Source organism: Chiloscyllium plagiosum, chromosome 1 (genome assembly GCF_004010195.1).
Source record: "Chiloscyllium plagiosum isolate BGI_BamShark_2017 chromosome 1, ASM401019v2, whole genome shotgun sequence".
Lineage (NCBI taxonomy): Eukaryota > Metazoa > Chordata > Chondrichthyes > Orectolobiformes > Hemiscylliidae > Chiloscyllium > Chiloscyllium plagiosum.
In genome coordinates, this window is record NC_057710.1 from 114,589,801 (window position 1) to 114,614,819 (window position 25,019).

The window sequence follows — 25,019 nt, forward strand, 5'->3', positions numbered from 1 at the left end:
CTCTACATTTACCCCTTACCTAACACTACGGGCAATTTAGTATGGCCAATTCACCTGACCTACACATTTTTGGACTGTGGGAGGAAACCGGAGCACCCGGAGGAAACCCACGCAGACACGGGAAGAATGTGCAAACTCCGCACAGTCAGTCACCTGAGGCGGGAATTGAACCCGGGTCTCTGGCGCTGTGAGGCAGCAGTGCTAACCACTGGGCCACCGTGCCGCCCATAGGTCAGGGAGGAGGGTGGAGTGGATAGGCGGAAAAGAAGACAGGCAGGTAGGACAGGTTATGGGGACAGTGCTGAGCTGGAAGTTTGGAACTAGGGTGAGGTGGGGGAAGGGGAAATGAGGAAACTGTTGAAGTCCTGGGGTTGAAGTGTTCCAAGGCGGAAGCTTAGGCATTCTTCCTCCAGGCGTCTGGTGGTGAGGGAGCGGCAGTGAAGGAGGCCCAGGACCTCCATGTCATCGGCAGAGTGGGAGGGGAGTTTAAATGTTGAGCCACAGGGCGGTGTGGTTGATTGGTGCGGGTGTCCCGGAGATGTTCCCTGAAGCGCTCTGTTAGGTGGTGTCCTGTCTCCCCAATGTAGAGGAGACTGCATCGGGAGCAACGGATAGAATAAATGATATTGGTGGATGTGCAAGTAAAACTTTGGATGTAGAAGGCTCCTTTAGGGCCTTGTATAGAGGTGAGGGAGGAGGTGTGGGCGCAACTTTGCAATTCCTGCAGTGGCAGGGGAAGGTGCCAGGATGGGAGGGTGGGTTGTAGGGGGAGTGGACCTGACCAGTTGCCGAAGGCGGAAAGGGGTGGGGAGGGAAATATATCCCTGGTGGTGGGGTCTTTTTGGAGGTGATGAAATGTTGGCGGATGATTTGGTTTGTGCGAAGGTTGGTGGGGTGGAAGGTGAGCACCAGGGGCGTTCTGTCCTTGTTGGAGGGGTGGAGTCTGGGGGTGGAGTCTGAGGGCGGAGGTGCAGGATGTGGATGAGATGCGTTGGAGGGCATCTTTAACCACGTGGGAAGGGAAATTGCGGTCTCTAAAGAAGGAGGCCATCTGGTGTGTTCTGTGTTGGAACTGGTCCTCCTGGGAGCAGATACGGCGGAGGCGGAGGAATTGGGAATACGGGATGGCATTTTTGCAAGAGGTAGGGTGGGAAGAGGTGTAATCCAGGTAGCTGTGGGAGTCGGTGGGGTTGTAGAAAATGTCAGTGTCAAGTCGGTCGCCACTGATGGAGATGGAGAGGTCCAGGAAGGGGAGGCAGGTGTCAGATGGTCCTGGTAAATTTAAGGTCAGGGTGGAATGTGTTGGTGAAGTTGATGAATTGCTCAACCTCATGGGAGCACGAGGTGGCGCCAATGCAGTCATCAATGTAGCGGAGGAAGAGGTGGGGAGTGGTGCCGGTGTAATTACGGAAGATCGACTGTTCTATGTAGCCAGCAAAGAGAGAGGCATAACTGGGGCCTATATGTGTGCCCATGGCTACCCCTTTGGTCTGGAGGAAATGGGAGGATTCACTGGTTTGTTGAATAGTTTGCAATATTCTGTTCTAAAATGTCTGCTTCTGACTGTAGTAAATTGGTCATTTAAGCAAGTCTTAGAAATTTCTTTTCCTTTTAACTTGATGTCAAACCAAAAAAAAAGCATGGAACCAAAGTACAAATTTAAAGTTTATTATTGTACATTATATAATGTCAAATTTGACTGTAAAGTGCAGTGCAGATCTATTCCTTACCCAAGATGCCTCACTACACTTGTATTACATATTTTTTTCACAGTATCCATTAAGTTTCATGTCAAACATTCTCTTTGGCATATAATGAGGTTTTATATTATTTCTAGCCCTGGGTAGACAGTGGGCTTTCCCAATTTGAGCCTTGCCATTGGTTTCCTCAAGTGCCATGGCACTTAGTCCACAACCTTGAAGCTTGTCTGTTGGCAATAGTTGTCAGTCAACTGTTCTTGATTCTGTGTATTGGAAGATCTGCAGGTTTTAGTCAAATCAAACATCTTTCATAAGAGTAGATAATCTCCAGCAGCATTTAATATTTTTCCCAATGTCCACCCCTGTAAACAATCTAGACAGCACTGAATCCTGTGTTGCAGGACTGATCAGGGTGAACCTTAACAAAAACCACTACATTTCTTTCCAGACCCATTTTGGAAAGACTTATTTGGGCAACAGTCTCTTTTCCACCACAGGTCCAGAAGGGCATTGTGTGGAATCGATAAGACTTGAGTGAGTAGGGAGAATCTTTCTCATTCAATGTAACGGCACTGTTCACCTCTATCGACAAAAACCTAGCCAGAAAAACAATAGCCAAACTTCTAGACATACAGAACAGGCAACAAGACGGGGAGCCTATCAACAAAGACTGCATACTCAAACTACTGGACCTGTGCCTCACAACACACTTCACATTCAACAACCAAAAAAATGAACAAATCAACAGCACACCCATGAACTCACCCATCTCTGGACTCTGAGCAGAAGCGGTAATGCAAAGGTTAGAACAGTCTTGCCGCAAATTCAACCCAAACTCTAGGTCAGATATGTAGATGATACCTTTGTAATCATTAAAAACACAGAAATAGAGAACACACACCAGATCATCATCGCCACACTCTCAGGAATCAGATTCACTAGAGAGGAGGAAAAGGACAACCAACTCCCATTCCTAGATGTGATGGTACAGAGAACACCGAATGGAGAATTCACCACAAAGGTATACAGGAAAGCCACACACGGACCAAGTCCCAAACTAAGAAAGCAACCACCCCAACACGCACAAAAGAAGTTGCATCAAGACACTGTTCAAAAGGGCCACAACACACTGCAGTACACCAGAACTGCAAAAAGAGGAAGAAGAACACCTATAGAATGTATTCGCCAAAAACTGATACCCATGCGATTTCATCAACAGATGCCTAAGGGAAAGACAACGGAATGAGGACATGCCACAACCCAAAGGACTAGCCACACTACCATACACCAAAGACATTTCTGAACTGACAGCCAGACTACTGAGACCATTAGGACTCATAACAGCACACAAACCAACAGCCACTCTCAGACAACAACTCACCAGGACAAAGGACCCACTACCTAGCATGAGCAAAACAAAGTCGTGTACAAAATCCCATGCAAGGACTGCACAAAACACTACATAGGAGAAACAGGAAGACAGTTAACGGTCTGCATCCATGAACACCAACTAGCCATGAAACGACATGACCAGCTATCCTTGGTAGCCATACATGCAGATGACAAGCAACATGAATTTGTCTGGGACAACACTACTATTATAGGACAAGCCAAACAGAGAACAGTCAGGGAGGCATGGCACTCATCCACAGATTCAATCAATAAGCACATCGACCTGGACCCAATATACTGGCCACTGCGACGGACAGCTGGAACTGACAACCGGAAGCGGCAGATAGGAATCACTATAAACGCCGGAGGAAAGATCACCTGAAGCGCTTTACAGGAGGCTCCCAAGCACTGAGGATGTCACCTAGACAAGGGGGCGAAACGTCTGCAACACAAATTCCCAGTTCGGCAAACAGAACCACAACAACAAGCACCCGAGCTACAAATCTTCTCCCAAACTTTGAGAATCTTTCTTCCTAGCAGTCAAAGTGCATCCTCATGCTCATTTGTAAGTTACGGCAGTGGTGCATCTGTCCAGGGAACATGTAGACACGTGATCGAATGTGTTTTCTTTCAAAGTTTTCCATGTAGGACAGGGTGATTTGGTATGGTCCAACTGAATAGTGCTCCATGGAAACATAACCAGACCCATTTTTTGCCAACAACAGGGTTAAGTGGATCTTCAGTAAAAAGTGACATTTGGGCAGAATTTTTCCTTTCCCTGATTTATGAAGAATAGCAAGCAAGTTGGGAAAGCACAAAGAGAATGGAAACAATTCTCTACATATCTGTGAATGCTGAACTTGACAAAATTTAAAATTGATTTTAATAAAGATTAATAAGATTGTTGAGAGTTATGGAACCAGGGCAGGAAAATGCAGTTGATTGAATGATGGATTAGATTCAAGATGAAATCCGACTCCTGTTCCTTTGTGAAGTGACAAGTGTTGTATCGATGCAATTTCCTTCCTCAATATTCGTATAAAATGGTGATCTACATGGCTCTAACAGTTTTGGTAACTCCTTTTATATTTGATGTCGGATAAATACTTGAGCAAATTCATGCAGATACTAGAAATATGAAATAAAAATATTTATTGAACAATCCCATGGCTGTTTAATGTGAGTCCTAACTTAATCTAGAGTTCCTAAACTTTCTTTCTGCTCCTTTAGCTGAATTCCAAAGTAGCTGCTGTGTTTGGAGCTCCAGTAATAATCTGGCTGTGGTACTTCCCTATTGCACTCGGTGATTTGAAAAAGTTGCTTCTCTGGAAGAAAAATATTTATTCTTGTCTTGCCTCCAGTTCTTTGAATTCCCATCTTGTTCAAACTTGTAAAACAATCAGGTGTTAAATGGACTTTCCTACTGTGATCTAGAAAATATGCTTTCTATTAAATTGTGCTGCAATAACCAAACATTCACACTTGTTTTTGTAGATGTGACAAAACTATGCCAACACATCACAAAATTTACTATGCTTTGTGAAAAGTTCTTGCCACTTTTCTCTTTAATGAAACAAAAGAATATGCTGCATCTAAAGAAATCCTTTCCATAATGTTAGGGCATTTTTAAGCACTTCGTAGCCAAGATGATACTTTAGACATTTAATTGCTGTTTCACGTAAAGAAACATGGCAGCCGATTAGTGCACCACAAGGTCCCATAACCAGCAGAGCCAAGGAGGTCAAAGGCATCAATGCTTAATGAATGCTAAAGGTATTATTGTTGGTTATCCAACCAGCATAATTCAAGTAGTGGGAGCTACTTGAGGTCAAAGATTCTTTCCTTGCAGTTTATAGTAACTTTGCAAGATATTGTCCCAGCTGATAACAGTTCGATCTAGTCAATAGTGCACAAAGAAAAATTAATCTTTGTTACCAGACTGTAGGAAGTTTTCTGGATTTAGCTAAGTGGAGTATGATTTGCGTTGGAAGAAAATCAAATTGACTTTTTTTTTTCAAACTTGCTTGGAAATGCTGAAACATGCTGATTGACTTTCATGTGTATTAAGCACCTAACTTGATTCTCTTCTCCTTTCTTCTCCCACCATCAACCAAAAAAATCTCCAATCATCTCTTCTAAATGCAGTTTGTTTTGCATATAATTTGTCTATTCCTAATACAGCATAGGTTGTGTTACAAGCAAATAAAGAAATTCCAGACTTTACAGTATATAGGCCAGTACAGAATCATAAGAGTCTCTTATAATGATGGCATGCTTTGGCATAGATCAACTTTAAACTAGAAAGAGAAACTACCTTGTATAAAAGATTTCTCATTCCTTGGATGCTCCCACATTTAATCTAGTTAATAAACCCTTTGAAGCACAGTCCCTGCTTTTGTTAAAATGTTTGTTGAATGAAGTCATTGTTAAACTAAAATATTAATTTACAACATGTGTAAGAGCCAAGATGGAATTGTAATAAGGTGAAGCCCAGTAATTGCTGTCATTATAATCGTGAAATTGACGGCAATGCTAGCATCCACATATGGGCAGTTAAGTGTATAAAATATACACTTGTTAAACGTTCCCACTATGACAAACTTCCATAGATGTTTGCAATAATTTTAAAATTTGGTATTCTATTGTAATTCCATGTGTGCCACAATCATCATTTTTTCACTTTGTGAAACGATTTAAAAGTAAAGCTTGAGCAGCAGCTTATAAATCCTAGTTTATTGTCTGAGAACTCTCAAGTCGATTGCTTCACCTGTTTGATGGCATAGCACTGTAACCTGGCCAGGATGCATTTCATGTCAGGCAAGAGGATGTCAGTGCCACACTAATCACTAAATCTGAAATGTTATGAGTGTTCTGTTTAGGAAATGTGTATTGTTCAGACCAGATTGTTGAAATTTTAATCTGGTGTAGCACTTGCAGTATCTTCTGTGTATCTGGACTTTCATTACCTGAGGGGTTGTGAATAAAGCGTAATACCATGCAATCATCAGAAAGCATCCTATGTTTGACCCTATAATGGAAGGAAGATCTTTAAACCGGTTGAAGATGGTAGATCCTGAACACTACATTGTGTGCATGTTACTCTGATGTCCTGGAATTGAAATGGTTAGTCTCTATATAGGCCATTTTTCTTCTAGATAAGGCACCAGCCAGTGGGTAGGTTTTTTCTGACCTACATTGCCTTCAGTTTTATTGGTGTTCCTTGTTTTTTTTAATGTCAATGGTGGTCCATCTTCCTTTGGTTCATGAATTTATTTCTTTGATCAAAGGCTTTACATTTTAGGGATGTGACTGTTTTGGTCAAAAAGTGTCCATTTGAGCAGCATTTAAGAAGTTATTGGTTAGTAAATGCTACATGATCACCAACAGACTTCCATCACTTGCTAATGATTTGGGAATAGGCTAATGGTGATTGGATTATGCTTGTGCCTTTTGTTATTTTGTGGGTAGGACATATTGGACAATTTTCCACAATGCCAGGTATATACCAGTATTGTAGCTGTGCATGAACAATTTTGCTTGAAGTATGGCTAGTTGTCTAGCAAGACTTCAGTAGTATATATTCATGCTCCCTGGCTTTTCACATTTATTGTCATTCTAGATTCATTGACTCTAACTATGGCAAAGCATTTTAGTATTACCTTCTGAAACTCTGCTAACAGTGACTTCCATTATTTGCATTATGTTGAAAAGCATTTGGTTGTTAGCAACTGTTGAGTCTAACCATGTTCAATAACATTTATTAGTTAATCTGGGGGGAAAACAACTGAACAACATCACTAGTTTTAAGAATACAAAGAAGAGAAGAAAATGATTCAGCTTGCTATGATAGTACAACTAAACTTCTAAATTTTAGTGGGCAAGGGCTCCGCCATAACTGTTGTCTTTCTGGTTATACAAGATTTTCTTGTTTTCCTCCTTTCAAAAGTGTTTTATGTATGGAGTAGTAACCTCCTTTCTGTTCAAGGCTGCTCTTTTTGTTGTCTAGTGAAATTTATACAGATTCTGGGTGCCTAGAAACCCCTTCATTCACCAGATAAATTTGTGCTCCCAAAATACCATATCGTCAAGGAAAATAGTAATTCTGAAATATACTTTGCCAATTAGTTACTAATCACTCACATTTATGTTTGTTACTTGTTCTGCAGTGGTGGATACTAAAACTATTTTGAAGAATTCTGCAATTAATACAGGGTTTGATCTAAAGATTTAGTTAACATAAGCAATTATTGATAACTTAATCTCACCTTTGCTATTTTTGTTGATGACTTCTTAAAACTCAGTCTTGTAGAATTACAGCTGAACAAAATTCAGTTGTGTCCTTAGAGGTGAGAGTGGATTCATAAAACCAATCAATCTTTTCTGTTTATAAAGATTCAATTTTAGTTTGCTTACCATAGAATTTGTGAAATATAAGTGCACACTGATGAATCCTATTTATCCTTCTTTGTTTGCATGCAGCAAGAAGTTATGGGCGAAGACGAGGTAAACATTTGGTTTTTAGTGCTGGTTTGTAAATGAATCAATGTGACTCGATAACCAATCACTAGTTACTTGTGTTGATTAATTGAATACTGATTTCTCATTAGGTCTGCATGTACAGAAAATATCTGCATGATCATAAAGCTGCACTTGATGCTTCAGAAAAGTAGTTATACTTGTGGATTATGTTTTTATAAAGCCCTTCAAGAAAGAGTAGGGGCTCTAAATTTGCATCATTACCCTGGTATAGTACAAAACAGTATGACAATCCATTCAGTTGTCGGAGTACTTTTTGCTCAAGTTGAGTTTTCCTACCTGGGGTGTTCTTTCCATTTGGTGGCTTTTTAAAATATTTGCTCAGACGGCCTGATTTGGCATCCGCTCCTGCTTCAGGTTAAGGTGCAGACATTGCGTGGCCAGTGTTGCAGTATTCTGTTGGCAAGCATGAAGGGATATTCAGAGCAGGACTGACCTGCCCCATTTCTTTCATTTCCAAGATTTAATGTCATACAAATGAAACTGGTTGTCTAGCTGAAAACTGCAGAACTCAGAATTTGAAATGACAACTTGCTGATTGTTTGAATAGTCTAGTAACAACGACTTGGTAACCAGTGAACTGGATTTTTGGAAATTCCTCAGCAAATCTGTTCATTGCCCCAATTATAATTGTAGTATTTCCTTTCCATTGAATATGTGTTAATATTATCAAATGGTGAGTTAAAATTAGTTTCCTTTTGCCTCCCCATACTTTCTGAAGTAACTCCTGCTGGAGGAATGTTGTGTCACAGGTACTGACAACTATAAAGGTCTTGCTGATTTGGCCATTCCACAGAGGGAATAATTTGAGTAGAGTCAATATATGGACGGTATCACAACTGACTCCATCTCATCCTCTCCCAATATCCAATCCTGTTTTCTGCAAGGACCACCAGGACCATAGCTTTTTTTTATTTTTAGAAAGATGTACCCTCAAGTCAATGAGGTAAAATACAATGAAAGATATTATGTAGCCCAACTAATGTGCATGTTGGTGTCAGCTAACTGCATAGGCCAGGAATTGAACCTGGAAACGTTTTTGGGATTCCATATCATACTGGGCAGTGCTTTTGCCCAGTGTGGACATAATTTCTAATATTCAACATTTTAATAGGGATATTTTACAGCTATGGATAATTTATCCACCTGATTGATTGACAAATAATGTCAATCGTGCAGGTGATTGTTTTCGTTCTTACCAATGAGTTTAATAAAGCTAACTGTTAGCAGGATACAAAAGTCATGTGATGAATTCAGTATTATCCTGGCTCAAAATCTTAATTTTGTGTGCAACATTCTCCTTTACAATATAAAGTAAAAACAGAAGGTGCTGGCAGTACTCAAGTTCAGCAGTATTTCTGAAGAGAGAAGGAACATGAACATGTGACTTCAGGACTAAAGCAAGGTCAGAATGTGGGTTTTACACTATTTGAAAGGAGGAGGAAAAGAAAATGGGAGTAATCTAGCTGTTTCTTCTTTACCCTGTAGTCTAGTAATTCATGCATGTTTTCTCTGCAGGTTTACTTGCCTAATGGCAAATCCAGAATTATTTTAATTTCATTGGATTGTAAGCATTTGTTACATATCCTTAATTACCCTTAAGGTAGTGTTGAGTTGCTGCCATGAACTGCTGTACTTTGCAGTATGGATGCACAGTGCTTCTTGGGAGAGAATTCCATGATTTTGACCTAGTAACAATGAATTCAGTTATATAGTTCCAAGTGATCTGTGACTTGCAGAGCAGTTTGCAAATTATGGTGTTGTCATGTATCTGCTATCCTTGTCCTCCTGGATGACACGTTACAGGTTTGGAAGGTGCTGTTGAAGGAGGATGTTGAGTTGCTGAAGTGCACCTTGTTCATGGTACACTTCATCTACTGTCACTAGTTAAGGGGAGTGAACATTTAAACAGTGAAAAGTCCTGATCAAGTAGGCTGCTTACTGTGGGATGGCATTCAAGCTTTTTCAATGTCAGTGGAGCTGCATTCATCCAGGAAAGTGGTGAATATTCCAATGCACTCCTGACCTGTTTTGTAGATGGTAAGCCATCAAATGGCTTGGTGGGGTTGAAGAATATGTTACTCGCCACAGCATCCGCCACCCAATGATCTTCTGAATTTTTAGTGGACCACCCTCTTTCCCCCAAGATGAACTTGAACTACTTCAATAATACTGTTTCACTATATCATTCTAAAATCCAAATAAATAAAATAAGATTAAGAATACTATCTTGGGAGTTTTCCACCGCAATCCTAGAATAACTATAAAGTGACTTTCGCTTTGTATCAATTCTAAAGGGATAGAATGACTCCAAAAATTGGGACCATTATTCTGGAAAGCAGTGGTGTGAGACCTACTGGCGGAAATGGTATTGCAACTACTATGACTCCAATGTGGCTTTGGTTCTCTGACTACCTGAACAATAATATCTGGTTTAGGTAACACTAAGAAAGATGTAATACAATTGAAATTGTCAGTTGGAAAATATATTCCTTCAGTTATTTTTACCCTTGAGGTTCATTTGATGCACATATCCAGTAATTTCTTGCTGCCTGCAGCGTAGCAGTTTGAGTCACCCAGTTTCACTGAAATAGTGCCTAAGTGGAATTTGATAGTGTAATGCAGCCTGTGTGGATAATTTTGTCCCAGGTTGATTTTTGCACTGTCATTGCTCTGTTACGTAATGTTCGGAATATTCACAGCCTAAATGCATATTTTGTTTCCACCTATGTTTGTAAAACCAGGGTAGAGTTTAATTTTGTGGAGTTAAGTGTAGTTGTGTCCTCTTAAATTTGCCAAAACCACGAATGATTCTGCAACAGAATTCTGTATAAGGCAGTCTGAACACTCCTGAATGATATTCACTTGGCAGCACAAGTTAAATGAATCTAAAATGTATGCTGAAAATCATCAACAGTTTGGGCAACATTTATGTAGAGAGGCATTGTTAATATTTCAGTTGAAAATGTTGATCATAATAAAGATTTATCAAAGTTCAAAATTTTGAAATGTTTGCTGCTACTGTCTTTCAGACAGCCATGGTTAATTGTTCATATCTGCCCATTAACACTGCCTTTACGCCCATCTTTTGCTTCCTTTCTTGGTCCATGCACTGTCATTCTCTTTATTTTTTAAATGTCTTCCACCCATCACAGATTTCCCATTTTAATCTTTAATCCCCTTTCATTGTCTCTATGCTTAGTCATGCAGCAGAGAAGTGGCACTTCAGCCCATCAAATCTGCAATAACATATCTGCACTAATTGCAACTTTCCAATACTTGGCCCCTAGCTTTGAATATTATATTTCATATGCTGATCTAAGTTTTAAAAGTTGAGAGGGATCTCTACTACCCTGCCCAGACACGATGTTCCAGATTGTCGTCGTCATCTGGATAAAAAATATCTTCAAATCCCCTCTAAACCTCCTGCCCTTCATCTTTTAATGTTATAGCCCTTCTAATTGACCTCCAACTAAGGGGGACAGTTGCCTCCTCTCCACCCTGTCCCTGCTCCTCAGAGTTGTGTACGCCTCTATCAGGTCCCCCTTTTAGCCTTCTCTGCTCTCCGTATAACAACCTGAGCTTATCCAACCTGTCTTCATAGCTGAAATACTACATCCCAAGTAACATCCTAATGAATCTCCTGAGCGTTCCTTCTCGTAAAATTGCGTCCTGACTGTAATAGTGACCCGATCTATACGCAGTACTCTAGCTACTGCCTAACCAAAGTTCTGTACAATGCCAACATAACCTCCCTGCTCTTATTATCTGTGCCACAACTGATAAAGGCAAGTGTCCTATATGCCTCCTTAATCAACCTGTTGACCCGTCCTGCTGCCTGAGGGATCTGTGGAGACAATCATTCTGTTCCTTTGAATTTCCTTGTGTCCTGCCATTTATTGAGTACTCTCTTGTCTTGTTACTTCCAGACTGCATCACCTGACACTTTTCAGGATTACAGTCTATCTGACTAACCTGTCCGTATCTTTCTGTAACTTGGAACTTTTTCCTTGCCATCAAATATCCCACATCAGGTGGTTATTAGTGGCAGGATTTCTAAAACCGATATCACGTTGCCACACCTCTTCCAACAAGCCACGATACAATCGGGAACTAATTGTTTAACTTACTGTAGAGAAGCAATGACTGGAGAGAGAGAGAACTAAACCTTAGCTGTTGAGCTGCCTTCTCTCAGGCTAACTGGCCCACTGATTCATAATTGGACTGTTGAGTCATCATTAGGGACTATGAAGACTGGCAGATGTCATCCTTGGTTTCGAGGAGATGTCAACAGTGGCTTGTTTTAAATGTGTTATCTTCTACCAGTTCTGTGTAAACATCATTGACATAAGCTGCAGGTTTTATGTAGAGTGAAAAAAGTTCATGACCTGAGTATTTTCAACATTTTTTATTTTAGAGTTCCAGCATCTTTCGTATTTTGACTTCAAAGAGAACTTTTTTCAGACTAAAACAAAATGCATTGATATCAGTTGTAAAATAGCTTGTAGATGCTTCAGTTGCTTTTATGCAGCGGTGTTTGTATCTCACCCTGAGCATGTAATCAGCTTAAACTGAAATTAATACATTCTACATTTGTACTTGAAATTTCTGAGTCCATGCTTCTGTCTTTTCCTGGTTTCTTTAATTTTTTTTCTGCTGAATTAAAACTGATATAATTAATAGAGATTCTTCAAATGAAATGCCAGCATCAGCTAATATTGCTAGCTGGAGATTTAGATTACATTACATTACATTACATTACAGTACAGTGTGGAAACAGGCCCTTCGGCCCAATAAGTCCACACCGACCCGCTGAAGCATAACCCACCCAGACCCCTTGCCTAACACTATGGGCAATTTAGCATGGCCAATTCACCTGAGAACGTGCAAACTCCACACAGGCAGTCACCTGAGGCGGGAATTGAACCCGGATCTCTGGCTCTCTGGCGCTGTGAGGCAGCAGTGCTGGCCACCGTGCCGCCCAAATTTGAGGACTACTTCCACTGACTTTGATTTGTTTTATTGAGATTCTGAAATAACAAAGCACAGCAAAGTGTTAGCGCTTTTGAGAAAGAATTCTGTTTGAATATTACAATAACTCAACGTTCAACCTTTGAACACAATATACTCTGTTTACAGTTTCCTCCTTGCGGTCTGTTGAATGATCTGTTGTCTTCTGGTAGGAATAGATGTGCATCCTATAGAGTAAACAGTGGAGAGGAGATAGTGGTAAAATTGTAATGTTATGGACAAAGAATCCAGACCCCTACAGTGGTGTTCTGTGGACATTTAGTTCAAACCTCACCTCGACACAATAAAAATATAGCAATAAACACTGTCGATTATCGTAAAAGTCCAACTGGTTCGTTAATGTCCTTTTAATGAAGGGAATATTCGATCCATGTAGTTATCTATTAACTGCATTCTGAAAATTAAGAATGGGGAATAAATCCTGGCATACTTAGTATTGCCTCCATTCTGTGAATGTTTGTATTTTAAGTCAGTTTTTGATATAGGATGGAGATGTACAGCTAAACTGTGATGATTACAAGACTTGTGCATTTGTCCCCTTTTTCTGTCTCATCTGTTTTTAGTCTCCTTTTGTCGAAAATATATACTGTTTTGTCTTCAAGTTTTTATTGCTGTGAAATAAGCTTATTTATAGTTCAACTCTAATGTGCATTTTCTTACTGATGAGTCTTAAGACTAATACAAATTGCATTCCAGAAAAATAAGTGATTTACCTCTGAATTATAACTTGTAATTTAAACTGCTGGAACTAGCCTAATGAATAACTTGAGACTTAGAAAAGCAACAATTTGATTCCAGGTTTTACAGTATCTTGGCTTGAATCAACATCGCATGAGGCCATCTTTTATGTGCATTTCTTGCTCTCAGGCAACTAGATACCAACGGTATAACATACAACAAAGAACTGTGAACAAAAATAAATTACTAAACAAACTCAGCAGATCTAGCAGTATCTGGAGAATAAGTAGACTTTTCTTCAACTATATCTTTCTCCACCGATGCTGCCAGACCTGTTGAGTTTCTCCAATTTTTTTATTTTCAATACCCATGGCACTATGCTATTTATTGTATTACTACTCATCCTATGTACCTGTAAAACGTGAACTCTTGGCTGTGATCTGAAAGGCAAATGAATTAGACTGGCACCCATTTGACAATAATAAACTATTTGTCTGTAATTGAGTTTGATGTCCAACAGTGACTGTGTAGAGTTTCCAGACTACTTTGAACTTTCAGTTTACATATTAAATGCTCATTGCAATTGATTTACATCCTGTTTAAATAAAAAATGCAATATCCATTGGTCAAAAATAAATTTGATGCAACATTGTACATACAATACATTGCAGATTCTGTGGCTTTTAAAGCATTGTTGATTAATGACTAATTTATGAAATAGTTCACAATGTAGATATGTAATGTTGAAAATTTAAATTGAATGGACCTGTGTTTCATTCATACAGAATGTTGAATCATTTTGTGTTCAAATACTCAATAGCAAAACCGCCACGAGCATCTTATTTTCTAGCTTATCAGCGAATGCCATCCAGTTATTCTGTCATGTACAATGGTGCAAGCTATTTTACATCTCTGCAGAATTTTTAATTGCGGGGTTTGAAATTAAAATCCTGCTTTGTTGAAGTTAGTAACAGTTTTAGAACATAGAACTGTAAGCACAGGCATATAGGCCCTTTGGACCATGATGTTATGCTGAGCATGACACCAAATGAAACTAATTCCTTCTGCCTGCCCTTGGTCCATATCCCTCAATTTCTTGCATATTCATGTGCTTTTCTAAAAGTCTCTCTTAAATGCCTCTATTGTATCTGCCTCCACCACCACCCCTGGCACTGCATTCCAAGCTCCTATCACTCTCTGTATTTAAAAAAAAACACACTTGCTCCTCCCATTTCCTTTGAACTTCCCCCTCCTAACCTTAAATGCATGCCACATAGTATTTGACATTTCAGCTTTTTATACACCTGTAATACTGCTCATTAAGCTTTTAAATTTGACTTTATTTTGCATTAAAAGAAGCTTCATTTAAATGCATTAGCTAGTTGAATAATTTCAAGACCTTGGTCCTTTGTGATACAGCTGACTTTCTGAAATTTCAATTAATCATTTTTTGCAGGCCGTTCCTCATTGTTCCCCATAGAAGATGGTTTTCTTGATGATGGACATGGTGATCAGGGAGTCCCTGGGGTTCTGAATTCTGTTAATTGCTGCTCTTCTCACCAGAATGGGGAACGAATTGAACGATACTCACGTAAAGTATTTGTTGGTGGCCTTCCCCCAGATATCGATGAAGGTACTGTCAACTGTGATATAGATCAGGAGTTTTATTTTCTTTCTAACTATTATTTATTTGTCGAGTTTGTATGCATTATAAAATTCTTCTTTTACAGATGAAATTACTGCCAGTTTTCGTCGTTTTGGACCTTTGGTGGTTGATTGGCCCCATAAGGCCGAAAGCAAATCTTATTTTCCACCAAAAGGTAAGGCAGTTTATCTAATGTGACTCTGTTTCAGATTTTTGTAACCAACTAGAGACAATTTGAAATTTTATCCATGAAATAAAATCAGTAAACTATTAGTATATAGGTGCTAACTCAGTTGTGAAAATTGGCATATTGTTTCTGCTTTCTTACTTGATATACATTCAAAATTAGCTACCCGCATTTTTTAAAACGAGTAATCCGTAAGTTTGTTTTGGAGGAGAAGTGGAGCGATTCATATTCAGAACTGGATGAGGTTTAATACTATTGTACTGCTTTTTTAATCTACAAACTTTTGCTTTGCTTCAAATGAAAATTATTACGGAATTCAAATCGCAAGTTGCTCAGGCCCAAGGGACTAAATGGCCTACTCTTGGTCTGTATTCATAAATGGTGTGTGATTGTGGCATTTAATTGTTATAATTAGTTAAGTTGGTTAGACAGCTGGTTTGTAATGCAAAGTAATGCCAATGAAATGATTCTATTCCTGCACTGGCTGAAGTTACCATGAAGGATTCCCTTTCTTGACCTCCCAGATGCTCCTCTGTAGGAATATAGCGACTATTTTTTTTTTAAAAATTCAGTTCTTAGCTTTGTCATCTTTAGTAAGAGAAAGCTCCACTGGCTGGAGTCATCCCTAACACACAGGCTGTTGTTGAAAGTCACGAACTTTGGCCCTAGGTGATCACTGCAGCGATCTGTTAAATTTTAGGAGACTAGAAGATCTATGGCACAGGAGGTAGTAAATTGGTATGTTGTGTATGTGCCAACTGCTAAATACCATCTAAAGGTCTGTAACCTTGCAGGGTTTTAAGTGCATGTCCAGGTATTTTCAAATAGTGAGTTTTGGTTAGAGTTGTTCAGAGCAAAGGTTCTTTCTCTAGACCAAAGAGACAAAAGTTAAAATACAGTTACATTTCCTAGTGTTGTCTATCGGCTTTACGCTAATGGGAAAGATGCAAAGAAAGAAATTTGTGAGGAGGAAAGGAAAGAATGATTGGATGCTATCTAATCTGCTGTGCTTTTCCAGCAGTACACTATACTCTACTGTAGGCTAGAAAGTACTTGTGTAAAGGCCAGGTGAGCAAACATTCCAAAAGATAAGTTCAGGAGAATGTTCTCCAGCAGTTTGTTTCCAATACAATGAGAAAGGAGCAATTCCAGGACTCAGTTCTTGGGAGTGAGGTGGGCCAAGTGGAATGAATGTCTGGGCTTCACTAAGGGGACTGTAATCATTGCGTCACAAAAAAATTGGTTGGATCAAGTGAAGGATAAAAAACATTCCAGAGTAAAAATAATTAACTGAGGCGGCAAGTAAAACTTTGGATAAGAATGAATCTGTGTCATAAATTGGAATCGAAGGTTAACAGACGAGATGTTAAAGACAGTTCATTGTTCAGCTTAAAAAATATATAGTTTCAAGTTAGATTTCTATTAAGGAGGGAGGAAGGGCAAACAAATTCAGAGTTCCCTCGATGATGGAAGACATGGAGATAAGAAGCAGAGAAGTGTACTTAGGGCAGATAACACAAAATTAAGTCTGCTTAGGTGGCCGGGGGGGGGGGGGGGGTTGTATAAAAAGAAAAGAATATGATAGAAGATTGGTCACTAACATAAAAGGTAATTAAAAGTCTTTGGTAGTCATAAGTGTAGTGAGATGAGGAATGGGGTCAGAGACCAAAAAGAAGATAGAGGGCATGAGTGAGAATGAAATGAATGTTTTACCAATGAACGTGATGTTGCCGAGTCATTATTAAAGAGCATGTAGTTCAGATACTTGATTTAAAATTGGTAAGTAGGGCAGGCTGCCTATACTTAAGTTGAAAAGGCACAAGAAAGTAGAAAGTGAGTAGAAATTACAGTAGCATTATCCATAATTTTCCAATCATCCTTCGACTCAGGTGTACCAAAGGTCTGGAGAATTGCAATTGATACAGCCTCCTTCAAAAAGGATGCAAAGGTAAGCTAGGTCCCTACAGATCAGTCAGTTTAGCCCTGGTGATAAAGCTTTTAGGAATGATACTTTAGGCCAAGTTTTAAGTCATGTCTGCAAATGTGGGATAATTAAGGAAAGCAAGCTTGGAATAATAAGAACAAATTGTGTCTAATAAACATGATGTTTTGATGAAGTGAGAGAGGCTTAATAAGGGGCAGCGCTATACATGAGCTTCCAAAAGCTGTTTGATAAAGTGCCACACTGTTGGATAAAGTTTTGAGCAATGTTAGAGCTGGTGGAATAACTGGACAGTAGCAACTTTGATTTGAAACTGTTTCAGTTCATTCAGACAATGTAATGGTTAACAGTTGTCTTGCAGACTGGAGGAAGGTTTATCATGTACTGCCCAAGGATCAGTATTTGGAATATCACTTTTTATATTAATAGCCTAAACCTTGGTATATAGGGCACAATTTCAGAATTTAGGGATGGTGCAAAACTTGGGATCATTTATAAAACATGAGCATTGTGTAGAAACTGAAAAGGACATAGGTTAGAGGAATGTTAGATGAAATTGAATGCAAAGAATTGTGAAATGATTGATTACTTTTGGTCAAAAGAATGCAAGAGCCAATATAAAAGTACAATTCATCAGGGAGTGCAGGAGCAAAGTACATGGCCATGTATGTGCATAAATTATTTAAGGAGAGTGGACATGCTGAGAGTGGTTAATAAAACATGTGGCATTCTGCGCTTTATTGATAAGGATAGAGCACAAAATCAAAGAAATTGTTAACCTTTGGTTGAGACCAAACCAATGGGTTTCATAGAATATTGTATCCATTTCCAAGCACCATACTTCAGGATATAAAAGGATTGCAGAAGGCACAAAAAAGATTTATAAGAATAGTTCTAAGAATTAAGAAATGCAGTATACTGAAAAGACTGGAGAAGTTTAGACTGTTCTCCTTTTGGTAAAGAAAGTTTGAGGAATTTATTCAGTACTCAAAATGTTGAGGGAAGATGAAGAATGGGGAGAAATTGTTTCCAATGTCTAAAAAATTGTGAACTCTGAATAGCTTCATGATTGGCAGGAAGAGCAATAATGACATGTAAAGAAACTTCTTTATGTAATAAATGAAGGTGAATTGATGCTAAATCAGTATTTTTGTGAAGCTTTAATGTAAATTCCTTGGCGTACAAATATTGTAACCACTGGAATAGTTTGGAGGCTGTAATTTGTGGCAAGGAACTCGCTTCTTAATTCTCATAGCCTTTTTCCTTCTTGTAAGACAAATGGGGTGATGTTCTACACATGCGCTGGGTGAGTGTAGCTACAACACTATCACTCAGTTGATCTACACCCTGTTCTTCATAGTAACTGTGCACCTCTCTCAAATCTGCATAAACCTAGGTACATATTTCAATCTACAAAGTATACCTCAGCAATTTAAGGCTTTCTTGAAAACCCCTCTCAAAATAAACATTTCCATTATTTGAAGGTGCAAGAATAAAAGGTGCATTGAAACATCACTACCTTTGTGTCTCATCTTTAATTGGGAATATATCACATTCTTTCATTGTCACTGGGTCAAAATGCTAAAACTTTGAGCCACGTGGAAGTATCATTGTACACATTTCAGTGATTCAAGCATTTGCACTGACCCAGCAACTCCAAGGAAATCCCCTGTGCACTCCTCTGAAATCCCAAAATCTCTACTAGAATGGACTTCATAATCTGCAAACTAACTACAGCCCACCTTCTGGTGTCTAATTGACTGCAAATGTCATGATCCATAACTTGATAACTCACAAGAGTAGCGAAGTCTGTACTTTATTATCCACATTTTTGGTGGAAGGTTTAATCAACTGCTGACACTGGCCAAAAAAAAAGGCTTCTTGTTCTATCCTTCAAACCCATACAACTGCCATTAAGAAGAAAATGGGAACACCGCCATCTGCAAGTTCCCATTCAAGTCACACACCATTTTGAATTGGACTTGTATCATTGTTTTTCACATTGCTGCATCAAAATGCTAGCACTCCCTCCCTAATAGCATGTGGGTGTACTTGTACCACGTACAACTGAAGTGGCTCCAGAAGACCAATCACTATCACTTCCAAAGAGAACTTGGGAATGGGCAATAAATGCTGGTCGAGCCAGTAGCAATCATGTCTCACAGTCAAACATTTTTAAAAAGTTCAATGAACAGTACAAATTTAGACTGATTAAATAGAGTTGTTTCCCTGAGATCCATTCTTGATGACATCTCAACCATTCACATTATACCAGCTGAAGCTATTAAATGGATTAGTAATCGCCACCTTCACTATAATTTCCTATCCAGCCATACAAATTACAAAAGGTGTTTTCTGACTTAGTTTCCATTTAATGTACTTTATTTAGAATATACAACCTGAGACACTTGTGATTCAGATTCAACCAAATAGCATTCACACCAATCATCCAATCTAGGAATTGCATAATATTTGCAGTACTTTACTTTTTGTAATAAGATTAGAATGATCAAGAATCAGAAAGTTTGTATTAAAAGGAACTTTTTTAAAATCAAATTTATTTAAAATCCTTACATGCTATATATTTATTGTTTTATTTATGCTTTCAAATTAACATGATATTTTAACAGGCAAGAAATGAATTGTAATCTTTGTTCCAGTGAAATGAGACAATTAGCTAAAGTGAACTGGATAGCTGGATTAGCAAGAATGACAGTAAGCTGGCAGTGATAGAGTAAATCATAACTCTAAGAATTCATCCCAGTAAGGAGAAGTTTCTGAGAGGGATAAACCATCCATGGCTAACCAAGGAAGTTAATGGTAGTATAAAGTTGAAAGGAAAATCAGATAAGGAGGCTAAAGTTAGTGATAACACGGATAAATTCAGAAAATGAAGACTTTAAAAAAATATAAACTGAGGGCAAACTAGTGTGGAATATAAAAACTGAAGAAGTACTTCAAATGTATAAAAAGGAAAGAGAGGTCAAAGTGAACATAGGCCTCTTAGAAAATGAATCTGGGGAGAATCTGATTTTAGGGAACAAGGAAATGACCGAGGAGTTAAACAGATATTTTGCATCAGTCTTTGATTGAAGATAATTCAGGCATCCCAATAATATTGGAGCATACTAGGGAGGAATTAAGAACCATCACCATCATGAGAGAATTAATATTCGACCAACTAAAGGGAAATAAGGCAGATACGTCACCTGGCCTAGTTGCTTGCACTCTAGGATCCTAAAATAGGTAGCTAAGAGGTAGTGGGTACATTGGCTGTAAATTTCCAGAAATTTCTGGATTTTGGAGAAGGACCAGATTGGAAAACTGCTAATGTAACACTCCTATTCAGAAAGGAGGGAGGCAAAAAAGGGGTTAACTATAGGCTGATTAGCCTAACTCATTTTTGGAAATGCATTGGAATCCATTATTAAGGAAGTAAAAGCAGAACATTTGGAAAATCATAATCTAATCAAGCAGAGGCAGTTTGAAAGTAAATGAGCAAAATGTTGGCAAATAGAATACAATATGGGAAAATGCAATGTTTGTTTTGGAACGGAGAAAAAATATTTAGGTGGAGGAGAAACTGCAGAAAGCTGCAACGCAGAGGGATTTGAGTTTACTTTTGCACAAAACACGGAAAGCCAGTACACAGGTGCAGCAGGTAATCAGGGAGGTTAGTGGAATGCTGGCCCTTATTTCAAGGTGGTTGGGATACAGAAATAAGGAGGTCTTACTGCAACTGTAGAAAGTACTGGTGAGACTGTATCTAGAGTACTGGGAGCAGTTATGGTTCCCCTTTTAAAGAAGGATGTCATTTACTTGGTTCTCGAGGTTAATCCTTGATCTGGAGGATTGTCTTAAGATCAAAGGCTAAACAGATTGGAACTCAACTTGGTGCAGTTTAGAAGAATATGTGATCTCATTGAAATATCTCAGATTCTTGACAAGGTAAATGCTGAGAGGATGTTTCCCCTCGGGAGAGTCTAAGACCAGAGGACAGAGTCACCTGTAAAGGAGTATGAATTTAAGACTGAGATGAGGAGGAATTTCTTCTGAGGGTTGAGATGCCTTGGGACTCCTAGCCTGTGGTAGCTGCTGGGCAGAGTCCTTGTATATTTCTGAGAGAGGTGCTTGATTAATAGGAGAGTTGAGGATTATATAGTAAATGGAGGAAAGTGATCCTGTTGTTTGGTAGAGCAGGCTCATGGAGTTGAATGGCCTACTCCTGTCCTGTTTGTTGTTGTTTTATTTAATATGCCTGCTTGTATAAGTTCATTCTGCAATGGTGACTGCAAATTGCAGAACTTGAAATGTATTGGAAGATTTTGTCTCCTCAAAACAGTCCATAGGATGAGCTCAGCTACGAAGCAAAGTTACATTTGATTTCCTACTTCCCCAGTGATGCATGGTACCAAATTGGAGGAATGGGGGGAACGTTTTGAGAACCACCTCTTTTTGATGAAAGTATGAACTAAACTTTGGAAGGAACTACTGGTTGCTCCTAAGTAGCAACCATACATCATAGTTTAGTAAAATGATTTAAGTTATACAAAATATAAAATTTTCATGAACTTGTGTAAAACTACAGATTAAGTACTGATGTTGGCCATTAGGTTATAAGCTTAAAAATGTGTTGCTGGAAAAGCGCAGCAGGTCAGGCAGCATCCAAGGAACAGGAGAATTGACGTTTCGGGCATAAGCCCTTCAGGAATTCAGGCATTCCTGAAGAAGGGCTTATGCCCGAAACGTCGATTCTCCTGTCCCTTGGATGCTGCCTGACCTGCTGCGCTTTCCCAGCAACACATTTTTAAGCTCTGATCTCCAGCATATGCAGTCTTCACTTTCTCCCATTAGGTTTATAAGTCTGCTGCACCACACAATAAGCTGACATGTTTCAAATTCCACGTTTTTATTTACTCTTGGTGACCTTTAAATATTTTTAAGACAGAGTTAGATTTCTGTTAGGCAATAAAATCAATGATCCCACCTCCACTGTCTACTGAAATAGAATGCTCGAAAGTGTCTCAACCCTCAAAAAAAATTCTCCTTATTGCTCCTCAGCTGCCACTCCAGAGGGGGGGTGAACCCTATTCAACATCTCCCTATAACTCAAACCCACCAGTACTGGCAACACGCTTGTAAATCTTTTCTGCACTCTCCAGTTTAACAATATCCTTCCTATCAAAGGAAAACCAGAATTGTACACAGTATTCTAAAAGTGGCCTCTCCAATGTCCTGTACATGCCATCCCAACTCCTATGCTCAATGTTCTGACCAATGAAGGCAAGTGTACCAAATGCTGTCTACCTGTGACTCTCTTTGAGGAACTATGTATCTGCACCCCCAGGTCTCTTTGTTTGCCAACTCTTCCCCTGGGCCCTGCCATTAACTGTGTAAGTCCTGTCCTGATTTGCCTTACCAAAATGCAATACCTCACATTTATCTGAATTAAACTCCATGTGCCACTCCTCAGCCCAATGACCCATCTGATCAAGGACTGGAAATGTGGCACTACACTATTAGCAAAGTCCAGTTTAGAGAGATACTTCTCCTTTAGAAGGAGAGAGCTGTCAGATTGTCTGTACTCTGAGGTAATCTCCTTCAAAGTCTACTACACCATCTATTCTGGTGTCAGTGAAAACCTGCTAGCCATACTTCCTAAATTCACATGGATGTTATTTCTATAAACGATGTAGTGCAGTGGATTCAGTACTGATTCTTGTGACACACCATGGGTCTGCAGTCCGAAAAGCAACCCTCTACCACCACCCTCTGTCTCCTAGCTTCAAGCCAATTTTACTAACCTTACTCACCAGTCTGCCATGCGGAATCTTGTCAATGCTTTGCGAAAGTTCATTTCAAGAGAGCGAGAATACAAGAGAAGAGCTGTACTGTTGAGGCTGTATAATGCTCTGGTCAAATCACATTTGGAATATTATGAGCAGTTTTAGGTCCCATATCTGAGGAAAGATTTGCTGGCATTGGAGGGAGTCCAAAGTAGATTTACAAGAATGATCCTGAGGATGAAGGGCTTGTCATAGGAGCAGTTGAAGCCTTCCTAATCTCCATTTATCTCAATGACAGCATAGCTTGTTGTGAACTATCCTCAAACTGACCTTTTAAATTAATTTTCGTCTCTTACAATTTGTTTTTTAATCTGACAGCTCTCTACATTCTGAAGGACAAGCATCTCTTTAAACTGGACATTGCTAACCGTGTAGCTGCCACATTTCCAGTCCTGTGACTAAGTCATAAAGTCATCGAGACATAGAGATGTTCAGCATGGAAACAGACCCTTTCGTCCAACCCGTCCATGCCGACCAGATATCCCAACCCAATCTGGTCCCACCTGCCAGCACCCGGCCCATATCCCTCCAAACCCTTCCTATTCATATACCCATCTAAATGTCTCTTAAATGTTGCAATTGTACCAACCTCCGCCACAGCCTCTGGCAACTCATTCCATACGCATACCACCCTCTGCGTGAAAAAGTTGCCCCTTGGGTCTCTTTTGTATCTTACCCCCCCCCTCACCCTAAACCTATGCCCTCTAGTTCTGGACTCCCCGACACCAGGGAAAATACTTTGTCTATTTATCCTATCCATGCCCCTCATAATTTTGTAAACCTCTATAAGGTCACCCCTCAGCCTCCGACGCTCCAGGGAAAACAGCCACAGCCTGTTCAGCCTCTCCCTGTAGCTCAGATCCTCCAATCCTGGCACCATCCTTGTAAATCTTTTCTGAACCCTTTCACGTCTCACAACATCTTTCTGATTGGAAGGAGACCAGAATTGCAAGCAATATTCCAACAGTGGCCTAACCAATGTCCTGTACAGCTGCAACATGACCTCCCAACTCCTGTACTCAATACTCTGACCAATAAAGGAAAGCATACCAAAAGCCGCCTTCACTATCCTATCTACATGCAACTCCACTTTCAAGGAGCTATGAATCTGCACTCCAAGGTCTCTTTGTTCAGCAACACTCCCTAGGACCTTACCATTAAGTGTATAAGGAGAAAGTGAGGATCAGAGCTGAAAATGTGTTGCTGGAAAAGTGCAGCAGGTTAGGCAGCATCCAAGGAGAGGGAGAATCGATGTTTTGGGCCTGAGCCCTCCTTCAGACCCGAAACGTCGATTCTCCTGCTTGGATGCTGCCTGACCTGCGCTTTTCCAGCAACACATTTTCAGCATTAAGTGTATAAGTCCTGCTAAGATTAGGTTTCCCAAACTGCAGCACCTCGCATTTATCTGAATTAAACTCCATCTACCACTTAGCCCATTGGCACATCTGGTCCAGATCCTGTTGTAATCTGAGGTAACCCTCTTCGCTGTCCACTACACCTCCAATTTTGGTGTCATCTGCAAACTTATTAACTGTAGCTCTTATGCTCGCGTCCAAATCATTTATGTAAATGACAAAAAGTAGAGGGCCCAGCACTACCTTTGAGCCAGTTCTGTATCCAAATGGCTAGTTCTCCCTGTATTCTGAGAGATCTAACCTTGCTAATCAGTCTCCCATAGGGAACCTTGTCGAACGCCTTACTGAAGTCCATATAGATCGCATCTACTGCTCTGCCCTCATCAATCCTCTTTGTTACTACTTCAAAAAACTCAACCAAGTTTGTGAGACATGATTTTCCATGCACAAAGCCATGTTGACTATCCCGAATCAGCCCTTGCCTTTCCAAGTACATGGTAAAAACAATGACTGCAGATGCTTGAAACCAGCTTCTGGATTAGTGGTGCTGGAAGAGCCCAGCAGTTCAGGCAGCATCTGAGGAACAGTAAAATCGACGATTCGGGCAAAAGCCCTTCATCAGGAATAAAAACCGAGAGCCTGAAGCGTGGAGAGATAAGCTAGAGGAGGGTGGGGGTGGGGAGAAAGTAGCATAGAGTACAATAGGT

The 25,019-nt window shown here is 39.7% G+C and overlaps 1 protein-coding gene across 5 annotated transcripts in view; it reads left to right on the top strand.

The window, feature by feature from the left end:
* The window catches only part of LOC122551906 (cytoplasmic polyadenylation element-binding protein 2-like), a 120,326-nt gene that overhangs the window by 67,535 nt on the left and 27,772 nt on the right, over positions 1-25,019 (top strand). For 3 of the 5 annotated variants that reach the window (XM_043694477.1, XM_043694490.1, XM_043694505.1), the window contains 3 exons: positions 7,572-7,595; positions 14,794-14,970; positions 15,068-15,157. In XM_043694477.1, coding sequence (XP_043550412.1) covers positions 7,572-7,595; positions 14,794-14,970; positions 15,068-15,157 — 291 coding nt within the window. The remainder of the gene's footprint in view (positions 1-7,571; positions 7,596-14,793; positions 14,971-15,067; positions 15,158-25,019) is intronic. The other 2 variants (XM_043694484.1, XM_043694496.1) reach the window with 1 other exon arrangement.